The sequence below is a fragment of the Primulina tabacum genome, chromosome 18, assembly GCF_025594145.1.
Source record: "Primulina tabacum isolate GXHZ01 chromosome 18, ASM2559414v2, whole genome shotgun sequence".
Lineage (NCBI taxonomy): Eukaryota > Viridiplantae > Streptophyta > Magnoliopsida > Lamiales > Gesneriaceae > Primulina > Primulina tabacum.
In genome coordinates, this window is record NC_134567.1 from 32,221,393 (window position 1) to 32,241,807 (window position 20,415).

Consider the following 20,415-nt stretch of genomic DNA (forward strand, 5'->3'; position numbering starts at 1 on the left):
GTGAAGGACGTCAAAATTAATACTACGATTAAAGTTTACAGCAATTCATAAAAGTAAATTTATAAAGTAAATCAAAAAATTATGCAACTATCTGAATATTTATTTTGATGATATCTTTACCACTATCCAAATTTGCAACCTACTTCCACTCGTTTTCATGTTTGTTTTTCTATAGTTATATTATTACACACCAAAATGTAAATAAACAGGTCGAAAAGTTGACTTTCCAATCTTAATCTGTCATAACGCTGTCAAGTAATTTGAACATTTCCAGTCTGCGGAAAGGAAATGATAATATACTAAATTCTTTATTTAAACATAGTGAAAAACATCTCTATTACGTCGGCGATCAATTCGATTACAAATAATAATAATCCATCTGTAATCTATTCCAAAGTATATCAACACAAAATAAATTTCCACTGAACAAGAAATATTAAATCAATAAAAAAGAACCTTCAATGTAATTTCCTAAATTCTGCAGATAATCTAAGTCCATCCTTTCAAAATATTTCCAACTTCAACGGCGGCGATAAACGGGATTTCTTGGCGGGGTGGGGGCTTTCTACTTCGTCTTCAATCCCGGAGAATTCCGGCAAAGCAGGCAAGTTCAAATCGAAGTCCCTGTGAGTTATCGTGGAGCCCACACCTTCCGATGACGTCACCCCGCTGCTTCCCGTGCGAGCGTTGGCGTGGTTGGTTGCCGCACCACCTTCGTAGTGGCAGCGCTTGTGGCCTCCCAAGGCCTGCCCTGTGGGGAAGCACTTGTGACAGATCGAGCACTCGTGGGTTTTACCGCTTCCTGCAGCGGAGTTAGTTGTGGTGGTGGTGGTTGTGGTGCCGGAGGTAGTTGATTGCTCATGATCCCCACCGCTGAGTTTGCGGTGGCTGGCCTTGTGCCCCCCCAAAGCTTGGTAGGATCCAAATGCCTTGTCACAGACGGAACATTTGTAGACCGATTTAACTGGCCCGGCGGAATTAATAACCGGCGTAAGCGGTGGAGGCCGAGTCAGCGGCTGTATGTTCTTATTAATCTGTGATGCAGCGGCAGAAGTAGAAGCCGTGGATGGTCCGCCACCGCCGCGAGCGAGCATAATAAGACAAAGAGCCAAGTACTCCTCTTCGGTGGGCTCGTGACGTTCGTCGACACTGCACGGACGCTTGTATCGCTTGCCTTTGGTCCAAGACTCAAGATTGCTTAAAGTGGGGTTGGTGTCGAAGTGAGAGGAGGTTGTAGGAGCCGTGGGTGAGTTAAAAGCTTCAAGCGCCATTTCAAGAACTGAAGCCCAACAAGTTTCTTGAATACAAAGAAGGGAGTTGTGTTTTGGAGATGAGTAGATGAATGAATATATCGAGTGTGAGAGTAGAGTTTCTGTTGTATATGAAGAGCATGAGACAAAAGGGGAAAGGAGTGGGATGCTGCGTGATAGGTGTGAGGAAAGTAAGAAAGACGGTTACACAACTGTACATTGTTTTTTTAATTGTATATATATTTACACACTTTTATTATGTTTTTTTAATTTTATACAAAATATACTGAGTGTCAGCTTTATTTATTTATTTATTTATTTTATCTAAAAAAAGTAATAGGAAATAATGGTGAAATAAAATAAATAATAGATTAGCGCCAAGTGGAAGATTGCGTGGAGTTTAGAGTAAGTGAAGAGTGAGGGACGTGTGGATAGCCGACTCAGTCCAAGTCAAACCTTCTACGCGTCTAATTCTAGAATGCTCCCACTTGTTTTCTTGGTTTATTGAATGATATATTTATCACTTTTTTCGTTCAAATATTAATTATTAAATCATTAATATATATATATATGTTAGTTTTTATAAAATATGTGAGATTCACGTTATCTAATTATATTAAAATAAAATGATAAACATTTTCAATATAACATAGGTTAACATTTATTTGTTTTAGAACATGCCCAATGGATGCCTCGTTGATGGTTTCCTCGACCTCAGATGACCGAAGAAGAGGCACGAGGAAGCATTAGTGTGTGATCCTCACGGAGGGTCTCGCGCATAAAGTCTTCGCACGATGAAGTCTGATTTATTTGTTTTTATATTTTTTTATAAAATGAAATCAATATGAATGTTTAAAAATAAATTTTTTTTTAAAAAAATAATTTTTTTTTTAAAAAAAAATGGCTAAGATGATCTGACCATTGTAGATCAACGACTAGATCAATCTCATCTTTTTTTTAAAAAAAAAAAAAAAAAAAACTACAAATCATAAAAAAAATCGAATAATTGAAATAGAATTCTAAATTTTAAAAAAATTATGAACAATCACCAACGACCATATTTTGAAAATCCAACAATATTCCTATAAATTGACATTACTTACGCCGTCAAAAATCAAAGTTTCTTCTAATTTCATTCAAAAATCAAAGTTTCTTCATCTTTCATTTCATTTCCACACCTTTCGTTACACATACAGTCAAGGAGGAGATGTCGTTCAGGAATAGGGCAAAACGATTAGATTAACGGGAAGAAGGCATTCAAAAAATACAGGAGATGAGCACTAAAGGTTATGAATTTGATAATAGAAATGAAAAAAGAAGAGACCACAATATTACAAAAAAGAGGACGTAGAGATTGCTCTAGCAGAAAAATATTTTGTAAAAGTCGAGAAAAATATAGAAAAGAAGTGAGAAACGAGGTTAATGGAGCAAGAAAGAAAAGAGATGAAGTAAAAAAATCCGATCATGGATAAAGATATTAACGATTCAAACCCGAGCGACATTTAACACGTGAGTGTTACATGAAGATGCAATAAAAAACCTGTAAATGATTTTGTTAGCAATTTACTTAATTCACAGTTTGTTACATTTAATTATTTGTAATTTTGCAATTATGTGTATTTTTTAAAATTATGCATAATTTATTAATTATTATTTTTAATTTTGTGTAATTTTTAATTATGTTTTAAAATTTAATTACGTATAACTGTATTTTTTAATTATTTTATTTTTCAAAAATCAAATTATTAAACTGAATAAAAAAAATCATATTTCAACATTATCTCATCACTATAAGAAAGTTATTAACATAAACATGAATCTCACGAAATTCCTCACACCATTAAACATGCCTTTATATATGTCGTTCACACACACACACACATGTATATATGTGCCAAATATTGTTAAATCTTTGCTAGAAAGATTTTTATTTTAGGTTTGCTGGTGAACTTTCAAATTAAATTTCTCATATATTTCTGGCTTTTATCTACCTTCACAATTATCTCTCTCTTATTTTTTGTGGCTATGCTTTTTAAGAGTTAGACGTTGTCGCCTTTTGAGATCTGTCGATACATATGCAACTTGTAGGGGTTTAATTTGTTTTTTGGGCCGAGTTCAATTGTACTCTATATATATATATACTATCATATTAAGTGTGAGAGCCTTAGAATAACTAAATTTGAGAATATCAAAATATTTAATTTCATAATTACCCTTCTTACCATACTAAAGTCACTCCATATTTTAAATAGAAAAAAATCAAAATAAAACTTTTCTTTTAAATCAAACAACTTTTCTAAATCGAAAATAATTTCGTGTTAATTATTTAGTATTATTTGATCAAATTAAAAATAATAATAGCACATGCAATGCACGTGCATCTTTTATTAGTATATATATATAGTTTTTGATCTTGTTAATAACGTTAACCTTTATTCTATCTCGGTGCAAAATAAAGTTTGAATTATTTTAAAGATTCTAGTAGATATAAGCAGAAGATTAATCTCATTGTTATCCTTTGGTTAAATAACAATAATAGGTTTTTAAAAGTGTAAATCTCTGTATATATAATTGGTTGGGGTTTGCGTGTACGTAATTAGTATCAGTACAGTAATGAGGGAGGCGACAGCTGGTATGTTAGTTGTCTCACATCGATTGGATAAAATATCTGAGAAGTATATATATAGTTTTGGACAATCATCCCCTCTTGAGCTAGCTTTTGAAATTGAGTTAGGTTCAAGTCTCAATTTTAACATAATATCAGAGCTCAGGTTCCACCGTTATGTGTTGGACTGCACATATTTGGATTACATGTTCTACCCATAATTGGGTCATTTGTAAAATGTCCATAGTTGGGTCACTCGTTCTGCCCATAATTGAGTCATTTGTAAACTTCACGCTCAAATGTTCATTCCTGGGTGTGAGGGGTGTGTATTAATTGTCCACATCGGTTGGATAAAATACCTGAGAGTTGAATATATGGTCTTGGACAATCATTTGTAAACATCACGCTCTAGATGTTCATTCATGGGCGTGAAAGTTGTATGTTAATTGTCCACATCGGTTGGATAAAATATCTGAGAGTTATATATATGGTCTTGGACAATCATCCCCTCTCGAGCTAGCTTTTGGGGGTGCAAGTTTCAATCTTAACAGAGTATGCGACAATTTTTAAAATAATAATAATTATTTTTTTTCGAGCAAAAGATAATTAATTTTCAACTTACTTTTATATACGAAAAATAATCCTGATTAAATGCATTATGATAGTAATAATTTAATAATACTATCGTGCACCAAATCGCATTTTCATAGTTTGGTGGGCTGGTTTAATTCGCGAATGGAACGCCGCAAGTGGGATGAGACGAAACTGCACCTAGTTTATAAGTTTCACGTTTTAAAAAAGGAAACGATGATGTATAGGCAATAATAGCCATCCTTTATTAACTTTATCCATAATGAACAGATACAGACGTTGATTGTATTGGACCCGTCGTGCACAGCAACCTTTGCCCGGCCAATGGTTACACGGATCTTTTAAACTGTTGTCGATATAAATCAAAGTTCCTCTCCCACCGTGTAGCCACTAAGGCGACGCGGTCCGAAGCTTGTGCGATGATCAATTTGATGAAACTGAATTACTTCACCAACAAGTTTCGATATATCTTGACTAGTAAGCAAGCTGGAGTCCTCACTCACGTTATTCAAATCAAGGCACGCCAACTAATTAGTACTCACACACGCTCTTTATTAAGTGTTAAAAGTCGAGAAGCTTTAATTAGTGATGAAAATTAGGTATCGCTGATTAATATAATTATTATTGCTTTATTGTAATGGAATCAACCTATATAAATCTATTAAAATCGGTCACACCAAGACGTACGCATATAATGAATTATTCACGCATCATTTTTATTTTCACTAAAAAATAAAATATGATATATCTACTTACTAATTACTATATTACTTAAGGAAAATAATTTTGGATGCTGGTATGTTCTTTTTCAAATTGTAAAATATATTTTACAATAAAAAGAATACGAATGTGGGCCCGGACCTCGCTATGAAAGAGAGCCATTGAAATAATTCTTTTAGTTTTGGGCCTCCTTTATGGAGTTGGCATGATCGTACCCACTTTTTTTGTTCGTTTTAGAAAACAATGGGCGAGCTAATCTACAGTCCTCACCAACGCCTGTTGGATCAGTTCGAGCCCATATCAAGCTAAAGTTATCTTTTTAACTTTGAAGGATGTCGTCATTAATTTTATTAAAATAATCGAAAATTAAACTAAATATATCAAAATCAAATTTTGATAATTTAATAAATCAAAGTCTATAATTAAACTATCAGACATTAAGTAACTATAAAGCCCTCCTTCCATTTCCAGAATTTCAGAAATTAATTACTTTAGATCCATAAAATTTATTCTATCTGATCATATAACAGTTCAAACTAATTAAAATTAAAAATTAAAATTATATCCCTCCAGCAATGTTTTTGGTCTTGAAGATATTGAATATAAAATTAATTTTACCATAGAGCTTAAACATTAAAATATTGCTTCTTACTATCATTTTGTCCTCAGGGTTGAAATTCCCAACTTTTGAAAAAGTGGAAATAACATTAAGAACGAACTATATATATATAGATATATAATTTGAAAATGAAAAATTTAAGCTTGAAGAGTTCAAAGTAAAAAGTTCAACTTGTAAAATATATATATGTCAACTGATAATGTTTTTTATTTTTATTTTCGCTGTCCTAGACTTTTAACATTATTTTTCTCGAACTAACTATATAAGATATTTAATTCAAAATATCGAGGCTACTAAGCCAATGGGAATGGAATTAAGTAAGTTCTGTATCGATGCATGCATCCAAATATATGTATGTATGACCTTGTAATTTAGGTCAATGTATCGAAGTTTACTGAAGACAAATATTGGAAACAAAACGTTAAATTAAATTCTCTAGATGTGAAAAAGTTTTTTTTAATGCTTATATTATGCAAACAACTATGACAAAAGGAAGGAAAGTCACAGAAAGTTGTGAATTCACATGGTTGGAACTTGAGCTATAATCACAAATGAATTCAGTGTCTATAGATTATGAAGAGTATATAAATTCGAGAGGTACGTACTTAATTGAGCTCAATTACTACAAGTTTTAAACATATCTACCCTAACAGTATTTAATTGGTATACATAAATTCTATTAATATTTTTGGCAGTCTTTAATTTTCTCAGACAACTCATGTAAATTCATTTCAGAAAATCTTCAGATAAATAATGCATGTAAACACAAGCTATATATGCCAAAATTTGTTATATAGATTAAAATTTATCTGAGAAGCCACGCTGCTGGCTGAGTCGAAGAACTACTGTACGATTGGTGTCATCACACGATAATTAATGATATTTAATAATAATTTAATCCATTTCAATGATTATGGCTATGACTATATATTATTCCAGCTCTATTGATATAATAGGAGGGACAAACAATTACATTTTTAATTATTATAGTAGTAGACTTCAATAGCAGCACGATTACAAGTTTATGATTAATATAAGACGTGTTAGTCGGAATTTGTTGACTCATTAATTGTTGATGCATATTAATCTTATTATTTGTATTTTAATAAAAATTTCTACGGATACATATATGCAGAACTTTATATTATATTATATTTTTTCCTTTAGTTTATTGTCTCCCTCAATCAACTGTCATTTTTAAATGCATTCATAAATCACTTGTATGTAGAATTAGAGCAGTTGTTTTCAAACTAAAATCATTTCAAATTTCTTTCATATATTTTTTAAATTTTTTTTATATGTAGAATATTCATACTCTAGTTTAAATTAACCATCTGCGTCAAAATTAATACAAATACCTTCGACTAAACCGACTATGTTAAAATTGTTCAAACCGGTTCAAATTTTATCCGTACTAAAAATACTTATTTTCATAAATTTTCAGTTTAGTGATCATAACAAAATGATCAATATCCAAAGATTTCCCCACTAAAAAAGTATCTACTACATACGTGCGTCGCTAAATGTAGTGAAATTTCACCTGGTTTTAGCTAGGTTTGTTAGTTCGAAGACAAAGATTAGCTGTCATTCTCTTATTTCCCATCAGCTTATAAGTTGTAACCTACTGTGATATATATATATATATATATATATTCCCCCCGACAGACGGAAAACAAAACCATAGATTAATCAAATTAAGCAATCGCGCTAAGCCGGCCACAGCCCATCCAAGAGAAGGAATAATATCTGATTTTTAGCGTATTTTTATCTCGTCACCGTGTCCCAAACCGAGTAGATTTTATTCCCAAATTTAACAGCTTTACATTCTGCAGCTAAGATCGTGGGATGGGCGGTGCAACTCCATTTTTAAAAAGTTAATCTTTAAGGTTATATTTAATTAGGGTTGAAGAGAATCATGCAAGCTAGCGACCTTGGAGTTAATTATATTATAATGTACACTAGTGTCTCTAAAATTACTACGTTTCTTCATCCTAACCACAATATTTACATTACAAATTATAGTATTGAACAATGCACTATATTGCGCATGTTTACGTTGAGATTAATGGCGGGATATTACCCTAGACATTGGTTTGATCTTTAACGAGGCAAAAATAGTTAATTAATATTCCTGTTGGGGTATATTAATAATTGATTGCATCTGCTCGGAAAGCTATCCACACGTGTTGCTTCGACTGTCGTACAATACAATAGATTAGAGTTGTATTATTATCGCTATTTATAATTTTTAATAAATAAGAAAGCGATCAATCCTAAGTTACATTAATGCAATCAGTTGTTGCGGCTCATTACTTTCATCTATGTAGATGGCAAAAATGGATTAACTAAAGATGTGGGTCAATTCACCGTTTTCATTCATCAGAATAAGGTATTTCGAATACCAGATATATATGTATGTTTTCTTTTTAATGTTTCTATTGATCATCGGAACAGAGAGCAGTACGAGTTGAGGCAAAGACAATTCTTTTTCCTCAAGACGAATTTGTCCGTATATATGTGCTATACGTAATAACAATCGTCCCCAAGATGCAACAACTTCAATCCAGAAATGCAGCACTACAAGTTTTGGATGTCAGCACACAACAATATGCTTGAACTTTCAAGTTTCAGAGAGAGAAATGCAACGAAATCGGAATGCAAAAAAATTTCTGATTAATGCCTACAGAGGACTATTTAAAAAGTGAGTCACATAAGCCAGAGGACACACCCTTTTGCCCAGAGGACATACCCTTCTTTGATAAGTCTGGGGACGCACCCTTCTGTGATAAGTCATGGGACACGTGCACAAGCCAGGTTACACACAGTTGCGCTAGAAAACAGCACACTAGACGTGGTTTGAACCAGAGCACTGACTGGAGGGTGCAAACATTAATTAGATTGTTTCGAAAATAAAAATTATTTTTCAAATAAACTTTGTCCAAAATAATACCACTCCACGCCGGCCGCTCACGTGAGTTTCATCGAGATCCAGTCTATTAGACTCTTTCCCTCTCTAAAACTTACGGTACTCCTTGATACCCAAACCATTAGCTCAAGGTTATAGCTAGTAAAGAAGACTTTATTTGGCACATTTCCTAATATGGGACAACTCTCACATCCTTTCTTTCTATACTCACCATTTATTTTTTTTCACGTTTGACCTTATAATCCACAATTTTAGTTTAAAAAAACTCTCCTCATGAATGAAAAATTGAAATACATAACCTATTATTTGACGCGAGCGTCGGTTGTAAAGCGTGACTGGAACCTTAAAAAGTTTACTTAATCAATTTCAAGCTCCCGCTCCCATGTGCCTAACAAGGCAAAACTTGTACATGTAGAAAACTTCGGTGAGTTCCACGCCAAAACTAAAACCCTACTCAGTTTAAAATTTCAAACTACGTGAAATTATTCGATACTATTTAATTCAAATTGGCTAATGAATATATTTTAGTTATAGTTGAATTGAGTACAATACCTTCCATGCTTGTTATCTCCACATAATTACTATTCATTTATGGTAATGTAAAAGGTCAAACCTTTTGATTTATATTCTAATTTTTCTATTTAGCACAATTAATTTCAATACGTATTTTTAATCTCCAAAATGCACCCAAATTTCTTTTCTTAAGAGCTCCTTTCCCGTAATAATTAAAGAATAAACCTAATAACAAAATAAAACTTCAAACATAAATTTTGAAATAAAAAATTACTAATATTATTACACTTTAATGAATATAAAATTATACTATAGACGGTGAGTTTGGATACATAAGTTGTCAATTAAAAGAACACTTAAATAAGTCCACCTTTTTAAAGTGCTTTTATTAAAAAAAAAACAGAAACGGTTTTGGTGTTTGAATATATTTTTAAATAGAAGTAGAAGCAGAAACCAAAAAAAATAATTAATTCTAGTTTTTAAACAATTTTTATAATCAAACTATATGTTTTTTAAGAAAAGTACTTTTATTTTTAAAAAAGTGATTTTAGTTTTTTGACTTCTGTAACCAAACACAGTCTTAATCTATATACGCTGAGATATATTCAATAATTATATATTAAACGAGAGCAAGTGCTTTATTAGAGATTTTACAAAATGATTGTAGATTCATTTAATGTTCAGTAAAATTTATTTTTTAAAATAAAATTATTCATAAAATTTAAAGTTATTTTTCGTTTACAAAATTACGAGGCCACTCTTATATATGCGCCTAAAATAGTAAATTCCACTGTGCGTTAATGGAACCATTCTAGCTATGGTGGGTTAAGCGGGAAAAACGCCGGAAGAAAAGGTTACAAACTGGTAATTAATGACTAAGTTCACATCATCTGTATTAACTTCGATGAATCTAATTTCCATTGTTTTGGAGATGTTCATGTCCCTATAATTAATAATTATTATTATTATCCACAGCTAGCTGGAACAGAAAAATTTACGATTCCATAAACTATTATTCAATATGAAACCTTGATTGCTCTGTTAAAATAATCTTGTCGACAAAATTTGTAAACCATATAGAATTAAATTTTGAGCAAAGTACTCTAAAAATATCTGCTATACATTAGTATAAAAGAAGATATTGTCAAGACAAAAGATACAGAGAATAATACATATATAATATATTGGAGTAATAACCGAAAATATTATAATTCTAGGCAAAATAATCACCATCTTTGGGTAAACCAATTTCAGTTATCAGACTTTAATTTAATCTGAAAATAAAACATAGAATGAGCTTGACAGCTACATGCATGCGATGGTATATATGCTGTAATCTATAAATCCACAACGGCATTTCATATATTTAGGCGAATAAATTCCACGAAAATCTTTTGCTTAACATGATATTAGTGACCCTGAGTACTCAATCCTCTCCCTCAAATACACATTGGGACGTTTTTCATATCCATCGAGAAGGAAATATTGTTGTAGCGAATACGACATTTGACAGAAGACAAGGCGAGGTTCGCATGGAGAATATGATTGCCTGATTAATTGGCACATTCATGGCTTATGCTAGGATTGATAATTAGGAATTCCATATCTCCGGCGGACTAGTTATAAATTATCCACGTAGCTTCTAGCAAATTGTATCTTTTTATGAGCTTTATTAAGAGGTTTTAGCCTAATCTCCTTTTCATGTATCTCTATCTTTTACGAAGATGAATGAATATCAACGCTTATGGTAGGATTGACAATTATGCCATACGCATATTTTAAATATATTATCGTAACATTTATATCAAATTGCCAAAGTTATTGTTGGTGGATAGATAAGGAAACACGCTTTTAGCTTTGTACAATTTACACACACGAGTTTACTTTCCATATGCACTGTACATTTACATATATGAATTGTACGAGTCAAGTTAGTCTTCAGAAGAACAGAAATAAAGTTTCTCATTTTTTAATTTCCGCACAAATTCTTCTCACTTTAACAGTTATGCATTTAAGTAAATGAGACATACGATCGAAGATGAATAGCAACGCTTTACATATCGAAATGTATATGAAATATAATATGAAGTATTTATTATTAGTTCTCATGAAGAGCTAAAGTAGAAAAATACGTAGAAAAATACACAAATTTCATTATCCTCTCAAATCTACTTTATTCCGATTTACGCACTCCAATTGTCAACCACTAATTAAATACATAACCAATCAAGTTATGGATGCTAAATGAAATGTAAGACATGGAGAGAATGTTCAGTTTTGTAAGAAGAAAGGTAAAATGTCAACTTTAAAAACCACGCACAGAATTAATTGTTTTTGGTGAAATCAACTTGAAAATTGTTAGGTACTGTTTGATGTTAATTAACTTAGGATGTGATTTAACTATCACAAACATAGGTTAGGTTTAGTTTATATATGATGGGGCCGGGACAAAGAGCAGGCGTTACGGACATAATGTCGGATTAAAAATATTTCTGAACTTATTCCCACGACTTCAAAAGGCCGCCTTTATCTTCTATTTTATTATTTATTTTATCAACATCATTAATTCCCTCTAATTATTTGTTATAAAATACATCAATAATTCCACGTTCTACCAATAACCATGTACAACGTTTTTATTTCCTCATACTCTTAACCTTAACCCTCGATCGCCTTCGCCAAAAGCATGCATCATATTACGTTAACAATGTCATAAATCATTGTTAGTCTCCGTCAAATGATTAGATCAGTAGAAAGAGTATTAGATTGATCATATATCATCTTCTTTTAATTGAAAATTGTAATATTTATTTTGAAGAAAGATTTTAACATGTGCTTTAAGGCTAGATCCAACGGAACATATGTAAAATATATGCGGAGAACGTTGTAAATTACGTTATGTATTTGGTATGTATACTTCAAGTACTTTTAGATTAGATGAAGTTCTTTCTGTTTCCGTTAGATTGGCATCTTTGTGATTGCAATTGATGGTTTTGTATTTGATACTTTGGCAAATGGTTAAATTAATCGTTAATTGCACAAGGAATTCTACAATTACATCAAAACCAAACTTATCGTGGATCGATATGGTACTACAGAGTTCTAATCAATTAGTTAGTACGTAATTCACATAGAGAGGAACTAACTTCAACCCAAGTACTGAGGTGTGTTGCATATAAACAGGCCATTTGTTTACCCGTAATTACAGAATAAAACGTAAACATAATTTAACAATCTCCACAAGTACAATGTTTTTTAAGCTAAATAAGAGTTGCAAATTTAACAAGGCCATCGTTGCATGTATGTTGCCTGGTCTCCCTAATGAGTTGTTTTTGGCCCCACATTAGACCGATGACATTAGAAAGTACGAATTACTGGTGCCAAACCATTTTATTTTATAATAATAATAATTTGGTTTTACGTATAAACTAATATAAAATTAAAGTCAATACTAATTACGTACCTCCCTCCCCCCATTCATGCTCCCTTGCTTGCCCAAGTATAAATACATGTAACTGATTTTGCTAACTTATAACACCAAAAAGACCTCTTCAAATCCCAACAAAACCCACTTTTTCCCTCTTTCATTATTTTATTGACAACGAAAGAATGGAGTCATTTGGTTTTCTTGACGAAGAAATGGAAACTTTGAGCAAAATGTTTTCTTGTGAAGATTCTAATAAATCATTTCTTCATTTCAATTTCACTAACATTTTCTCCAATAATGGCCAGATCCCATCAAACTTCTTGGTCGATCAGTTAAATGACGAGGGTTTGTTTTTTACATCTGATACTAATGGTAGCAACAACAGTGAAATTGGCAGTGCCCCTTTACTTAACCAATCAGGCCATGAATTTTACAACACTAATGGTGTTAACTTTCTTCAAGATGTAATTACCAGCAATATTGCCGTAGATACTTATCCGATGGATTGCAAAAACGATAACTTGATCGTGCCTGTTTTTACGTCTGATCATATGATGGAAGAAATTCTCCAGCTGAAAGCACAAATATGCAACGATCAAGTGGGAAATGCAGAAATTCGGGACATTCTGAACGCTGAATTTTGTGATGAATTGCAGCTCAAGATAAAGTATGAAAGATCCGAAGTTCTGATTGATCAGGATAAGGGTTTTGCTGTTCATCAATCCTGTGTGGATAAATTTGTGGATAGTTCTCCCGAAAGTCCGAGGAAAAGATCTCGGGTTTCAAAAGATGTAAGTATAAGGGTTTAGATCAATTGTATTTTTTTCAACAGTGTTTCTATGGCACCATTATATCTTAATTAATTAAGGCGGATCCAGCAGGAGGCAATCGCAACTCGAACTCATGCATATATTATTATTATTATTTTGAAAATATCAGTTCCGCCCTAACTTTCCACTTTTTTGAGTCCGTTTCTATATTTCTGATTCCATGAATGGTGATAAATTCTTGGAACAGGCACAGAAAAATAAGAGGAATACGCAGTCGAGAAAGAACAAGAAAGCTGTCCAGAACAATAATGATGTTGTTGAAGAAGAGAACAATGGTGGTGTAAATGGACAGAGTTCAAGCAGTTGCAGCTCTGAGGATGATTCAAATGTTTCTCAGGATCTGAATGAAGGGCCGAATTCGGAAGCTAAAACCTCGAAAGGGAAAGCAAGAGCTAGCAGGGGTTCTGCAACTGATCCCCAAAGCCTTTATGCAAGGGTAAAATACTCGACCGCATTTCAAATCTGCTCAAAATATTGATAAGTGGGGTCTGACTTATTGTTTCTTTTTTTATATATAATAAAAATGTTAAATACTTTTTCGTATAAATATACCTATTTTTTTACCATGGTGACGATTCCCCTGTTCTACACCACTAAATCCAGCATCTTCTATTTGATACGATGTATCTTGACATGAAATGATCCCTTGTTCCGAATTATACAGAGAAGACGAGAGAGAATCAATGAGAGATTGAGGATCTTGCAAAATCTTGTCCCTAATGGAACCAAGGTATATTAAAATAAAGGTGGTAAAAATTTAAATTGTATGAATTACATAAAAGTTATATGATTAAGACTAAAATTTGAGTTACGGAATTACACATCAGGTTGACATTAGCACAATGCTGGAAGATGCTGTTCACTACGTGAAGTTCTTACAGCTTCAAATTAAGGTAAGCTTAAATATTAGTTGGTTCTTGCCACAATAGATATGTTTCATGTCGATTTTATTGACCGTCGAGGTAATTAATTTGTTTTTACGTTCGATTGATGTTTGCAGTTGCTAAGCTCCGATGAATTATGGATGTATGCTCCAATTGCACACCATGGAATGGACATTGGCCTTTATCACAAGATTTCTCCGAATCTGTGGTCTTAATATTACCTTTTCATGAGAAACAAACATCAAATTCATGAGGATATTCTTGTTTCGGCGTCAGAGGATAAATTTTAATTTAATGTTTTTTGTAAAATGAAATAACAATAAGATTATTTATTCAAATTATTCTGCACAAGTGTAATTTGTAAACTTATACTCTGTTGCATCATTAATGCAGATGCACTCAAATAAATTGAGTAGTTAAAGAATTAAAATATTCCAATTGGTATATTGTTTGATGTCGGATGCGTTTAAGTACTCTTTGGACATGACTATATGAACTGTAGATTTTTGTATATCGTGGAGCCTCAAGGAGAAAAATACACACAACACAACACAGATATACCACCTACGTTTATATATAATTTGTCTTCAAGGTTTATGTTTGAGTTTTTTCACTTTGTTATCTTCACTTTAGCCAAAAAAATTGATGAAATTTGAAGTAAAAAAATAGTTAACATAGAGATCTTGTACTTGATAATTATATATGTAGTAAAATATAGATAAGAAATATAAATTGTGGATTTCATAGTTAAACCACCTAGAGTTAAACTAATTAGTTAACTATTAATGATAAATTTTGGCCCAAGGCGTAAGCCCAATATTATTATAATTTGGGCCTCACCATATCGAATCAGCACACATGACCGGAAACGAGGTCATCCCCACCGTTACCCAACTCCTCCTCCATCGCTTCAGCTGCTCCCGATTTGATTTAACTCTAAACCCCAGAAAAAATTTGTTTCGAAGACGGATTTCCAGAAGCTTATCGCTGGTCAAACGACACTCTCTAGCTCTCTCCGTGATGATTCCGCCGCCGCTGCAGATGGAGGAGGCGGCAGGGATGCTGAAATCGCGTCGACGGGCAGAGTTACGATGGGTGAAAATGGGGAATGGGTGAGTAAAAGCTATGCAACTTGTAGATTTGTTTGTAATTTTATTTACCCCAAGATGAGGCGGTTGCTGTGGGACTTCGGGCTGAAGAGGGTGGATTGGATCCTGTGGAGTCACAGCCTGTTGTTGATTTTCTGAATAGGTAGTTGTCTCGTTTGCTGAAACTGGGTCCAAAACTTTTTTGGAGAGAAGGTTGTTTTTGTGAATGGTGATGATTGAAATTTGTGTTTCGATGGTTTTAGTTGCATGGTGATCGCGCAGACTGGATTCTTCTGTAATACATTTTTTGGTTTGTTCAAAAAATTGTTATTCTAAACTTTTGCTACGGAACTTTGTGGGTGTTGATTCCTGGGAGCGCTTCGATGACGGACTGTTCTTGTTGCATGTTACTTATTCAAATGAAATTCTTTAAAAGACAGTGTTACTAATTTTGGTGCACAATTTGAATTGTTGAAAACTAATGTAATTGAGATTTAGAAAATTTGAATATTCCTTGTGATACAGTGAACTCTATCATGATCATCATGTCTTCTCTACATACCTCAGGATATTGGTATTGGTCAGGTTAATTATTCCTTTATTTTTGTTGTTGGCTTTTTTCTTGATAGTCAAGCCACAGTTTAGTCTTTTTAACAACTTTCCTGTTTTTTCAGTGTCTACAGATGTTATATGATTTCCTTGAAAGCTTTCTGAAATTTAGAAGTCGTTTGTATGATTTTCCTCACCATGGAGTCCAAGGAATGGTTGCAGGAGTGATTGTAGATGAATTTGAGATATGAAGAAGGGGTCTTCCTGGTCTTGTAACGATTGTATGTTACAATGGAGCCCACTCTTATTTTCTGTACATCTATTATGCACTGATATGTTTGTTTGGTTCTGTATCTAATGATCATTTTCCTTCTCTGCAGATCTTCAAATCGGGATCCTGGAGCTGTCTGTTGATAGATACCCTGAGTCCAAAAGATCATACTGGTCTGTGTATTTTTCATTCTCCTGTTTAGATAATAGTCCTATTTACTTTATCAATGAATAGTATAATTCAGTTTTGATGCTACCCACATGATAATAAAATCTGGAACATGAGCAGTCAATTCCTGGGAGGAATGATGAAATAAACAACTTCATCAGGTTTCCGGAGGAAACGGGAAACCTCGCAATCTCGTGTCTGGTAATAACAACGTGTTGTGCCATATGCGTCACAACATGTAGCAGGGGAAATTCGAATGAGATCAAGCTGGTTGATTTAATATCTTAGCAACAGCAAGATTTTAAAAATCCACTCAAATCTTTGAACTAATCAAAACCATTTTTTGATTTTTTTTTATAATTGTGTTATGTGCTTTAATATTTGTATTTAATGAATTTCATGATGTTGAAATTTTGAATAGACAATGGACTTATATATCATTTTTTAAAATCGAGATTGGATACTAATTTATTTTTTAACAATCTACATAAACTTATTTGGATTTCATTAAAAATCTACCTCTGGAATGTTAGAGGCCGTATTGGTTATATATTTTTAATGATTTTTGTGGAGTATAAAATCACAGTTGTATTCAATCTAATCATTTATATACTCTATAAAAGTTATTAATATTCAAAATAAATTTTTGTTGAATTTTTAAAAGTTACATGATATTCAAACTTGACTTTTAAAAACTTCACAGAAGTCTAGAGGTATTCAATATGTCAATGGATTTTTAATGACTCCACTGAAACTCTATTAAGATGGATGTATTCAATTTAGGAGATTTATTGACTTTTAATGACTTTTGTAGATTTTAAAAGTCTAGATGTATTCAATTAAGACTTTTACATACTCTATAGAAGTCTAGTGGTATTCAAAATAGACTTTCATAGAGTTTTAAAAAGTCAAGTGGTATTCAACATTGACTTTTAAAAACTCTATAAAAGTCTATAGGTATTCAAATTTTCAATAGGCTTTTAATAACTTCATGAAATTCATTAACATACAAATATTAAATCCTGAGGTACAACTATAAATTATTAAAAATTGTATTTGGTTCAACCAAAGATTTGAATGAATTTTTAAAAATTCTAACTCATACACAAGCTATTTCTTTTATTCTCAGTCACTTCACATCACCTCTCTTCTTATATTCTCTCATCTCATCTATTTCTATTACTCTTTCAAATTTTTGAAGTGTATCTCTATAAATATTTTCATCTTTCATTTTCAAATTTTTCGTTTTTTAGCTAATTGTATATTTAATAATTTTTTTATTTTAATATCATAGGAAATGTTGAATTTTAGAATTGATTTTGTGATATTTAATTTATAATTTATACAAATTAATGTAATATTCAATAATAATAAAAGATGTTCCAAAAAAATGTCGCTTAATTATCCTAAACCACTAGACGATGGAGGCTAACTTGCTCAACCGCCATCATACTATGATCATAGTATAATAATTGAATTGGCTCACAAAAACCATGATTTTTTAAAATCTTTTTATCATTTTTAATTAATATATAAGCTGTGATATTTTTATATAAAATTATATCCACATAATGCTAAATAATATTCTTTTCACATGTATATTATCAATTCAAAAACAATGTTATAGATTAATCACTTAATGTATTTTAAAAAAATTTACAAACATGTATACAAACACACATATATACACATGTAAAGATTAAATGATTTAACTTTTGAATAAGTAAATTTATTTTTTAATATAAATATTGAAAAACTATTTCAATCTAATTATATTATATATATCAATTAATTATTGGTTCAAAGAAATTAAAAAAAAAATAATATGTTATAATTAAGTACAAAATTTATAAAATTATAAAAAAATTCACAAAAATCTATAAAATTCTTGCAAAAAAGTATACACGAATCCACATAAATCTGTTTATAAATCTGTGAGATTTCATAAAAGTCAATAAAAATCTATCAAATCCATAAAAGTCAATAAAAATATATCGAATCCATAAAAATCTATCATTTGAAAAAGTCATTAAAAGTCATCAAAACTGTGAATTAAATACACCCCACTAAATACAAGAATCAAAGCTTAAAATACAACTCTAACATGTCAAAAATTATATTTCCTTCAACATAAATATATGGATGTGTTGTGAAAAAGTAAAAATTTATGGTAAAAAGTAAAAATCTCAAACTCTCAAAATTTACCAAACTACACACTTTATAATATTTTTCTCTCTACTCAATTGTGATTTTCTTCACAAATGAGAGATCTATTTATAGGAAATCTTTACAAATAATTCAAAAATAAAATACATCATTACCTACATCATCACACACTAATTTTCAATATTTACAACTCTTATTTTCAACATTCAAATATTCAACATTCAAATATTCAATACTCACATTTTAAATATATTTTTCAACACTCCCCCTTGTGATGATGATCATAATGATTGTCTTCATTACGTGTTTTTATACTGCCTCGTTAAAAACCTTACTAGGAAAAACCCATTGGGATAAAAACCATAGTAAGGGAAAAAGAGTGCAGTCACGTAAACTCCCCCTCATGTTGACACGAACAATTCTTCACAAATTTCGTAGATTGCGCATCCCAATATTATATATATGCTTTCTGAATATTGACGTAGGAAGCGCCTTTGTGAAGAGATCTGATGAATTTTCACTTGATTGAATGTGACGAACATCAATACATCTATTCTTCTCAAGCTCCTTGGTGAATGCGAAGAACTTAGGAGGAATATGTTTAGTTCTGTCGCTTTTTATGTATCCTTCTTTCATTTGAGCAACACATGCAGCATTATCTTCATATAGTATCACAGGCTTCTCATCAGATGATAATCCGCATGAAATTTGGATATGTTGGGTCATTGATTTTAACCACACACATTCACGACTTGCTTCATGTAGTGCAATAATCTCGGCATGATTTGATGAAGTTGTTACGAGCGTTTGTTTCTGAGAACGCCAAGATATTGCAGTGCCTCCACGAGTAAATACATATCCAGTTTGGGAACGTGCCTTGTGTGGATCAGATAAGTATCCAGCATCAGCATAACCAATTATACTTGGATTAGCATCTTTTGAATACAAAAGTCCCAAGTCTGTCGTTCCTCGTAGATAACGGAATATATGTTTAATTCCGTTCCATTGTCTCTTTGTTGGATATGTGCTAAATCTTGCCAACAGATTCACGGACAAAAGATATATCAGGCCTTGTACAATTTGTAAGGTACATAAGGGCACCGATGGCACTTAGATATGGTACTTCTGGACCAAGAATATCTTCATCATCTTCACATGGACGGAATGGATCCTTTTCTATGTTTAATGATCTAACAACCATTGGAGTACTTAAAGGATTTGCTTTATCCATATTAAAACGTTTAAGGATCTTTTCTGTATAATTTGTCTGGTGAACAAACATTCCACATTCTTTTTGTTCAATTTGTAAACCCAGACAATACTTGGTTTTTCCAAGATCCTTCATTTCAAATTCTTCCTTCAAGTATGACACAACTTCTTGAATTTCTTTATTCGTTCCAATGATGTTTAAATCATCAACATATACAGCAATAATTACGCATCCGGATGTTGTTTTCTTAATGAAAACACAAGGGCATATTGAATTATTTACATATCCCTTTTTCATCAAGTGATCACTTAGTCGATTATACCACATTCGACCTGATTGCTTTAACCCATATAATGATCTTTGTAATTTCACAGAATAACATTCCCTGGGTTTTGAACTTTGTGCTTCAGGCATCTTAAATCCTTCAGGGATTTTCATATATATATTACTATCAAGTGATCCATATAAGTAAGCTTGTAACAACATCCATAAGACGCATTTCTAAATTTTCAGATACCGCCAAGCTAATCAAATACCGAAACGTAATTGCATCCATCACAGGAGAATACGTTTCTTCATAATCAATTCCAGGCCTTTG

At 32.0% G+C, this 20,415-nt stretch overlaps 3 protein-coding genes across 7 annotated transcripts; 2 read left to right on the forward strand and 1 right to left on the reverse strand.

Moving 5' to 3' along the window:
- Positions 1-289: 289 nt before the first annotated feature.
- LOC142533587 (zinc finger protein ZAT10-like) lies at positions 290-1,390 on the reverse strand. The gene has a single exon (XM_075640414.1). It carries the CDS (start codon positions 1,269-1,271, stop codon positions 504-506), a length of 768 nt encoding a protein of 255 aa, XP_075496529.1. The 5' UTR covers positions 1,272-1,390; the 3' UTR covers positions 290-503.
- Positions 1,391-12,833: 11,443 nt separating this feature from the next.
- LOC142532516 (uncharacterized) lies at positions 12,834-14,616 on the forward strand. The gene is made up of 5 exons (XM_075638796.1): positions 12,834-13,442; positions 13,669-13,917; positions 14,146-14,211; positions 14,309-14,374; positions 14,482-14,616. Exons 1-5 carry the CDS (start codon positions 12,834-12,836, stop codon positions 14,578-14,580), a joined length of 1,089 nt encoding a protein of 362 aa, XP_075494911.1. The 3' UTR covers positions 14,581-14,616.
- A 594-nt stretch (positions 14,617-15,210) lies between these two features.
- LOC142533054 (uncharacterized) lies at positions 15,211-16,867 on the forward strand. 5 transcript variants are annotated; one of them, XM_075639651.1, is made up of 5 exons: positions 15,211-15,477; positions 15,979-16,038; positions 16,128-16,283; positions 16,383-16,446; positions 16,562-16,867. In XM_075639651.1, exons 1-3 carry the CDS (start codon positions 15,224-15,226, stop codon positions 16,165-16,167), a joined length of 354 nt encoding a protein of 117 aa, XP_075495766.1. In that variant the 5' UTR covers positions 15,211-15,223; the 3' UTR covers positions 16,168-16,283; positions 16,383-16,446; positions 16,562-16,867. The 5 variants fall into 5 exon arrangements, 2 of the variants coding, with proteins under 2 accessions (XP_075495766.1, XP_075495765.1); XM_075639650.1 differs by lacking the exon at positions 16,562-16,867 and having other exon boundaries at positions 16,383-16,528; XR_012816671.1 differs by lacking the exons at positions 15,979-16,038; positions 16,562-16,867 and having other exon boundaries at positions 15,211-15,616; positions 16,383-16,528.
- Positions 16,868-20,415: the final 3,548 nt, after the last annotated feature.

Bases quoted from the DNA above. Each gene is read 5' to 3' on its own strand.
- LOC142533587 (XM_075640414.1), bottom strand. From the start codon at position 1,271: ATGGCGCTTGAAGCTTTTAACTCACCCACGGCTCCTACAACCTCCTCT.
- LOC142532516 (XM_075638796.1), top strand. From the start codon at position 12,834: ATGGAGTCATTTGGTTTTCTTGACGAAGAAATGGAAACTTTGAGCAAA. The intron at 13,443-13,668 runs GTAAGTATAAGG...TTCTTGGAACAG, and splicing joins GATCTCGGGTTTCAAAAGAT to GCACAGAAAAATAAGAGGAA. The intron at 13,918-14,145 runs GTAAAATACTCG...CGAATTATACAG, and splicing joins CCCAAAGCCTTTATGCAAGG to AGAAGACGAGAGAGAATCAA.
- LOC142533054 (XM_075639651.1), top strand. From the start codon at position 15,224: ATGACCGGAAACGAGGTCATCCCCACCGTTACCCAACTCCTCCTCCAT. The intron at 15,478-15,978 runs GTGAGTAAAAGC...CTTGTGATACAG, and splicing joins TGGGTGAAAATGGGGAATGG to TGAACTCTATCATGATCATC. The intron at 16,039-16,127 runs GTTAATTATTCC...CTGTTTTTTCAG, and splicing joins AGGATATTGGTATTGGTCAG to TGTCTACAGATGTTATATGA.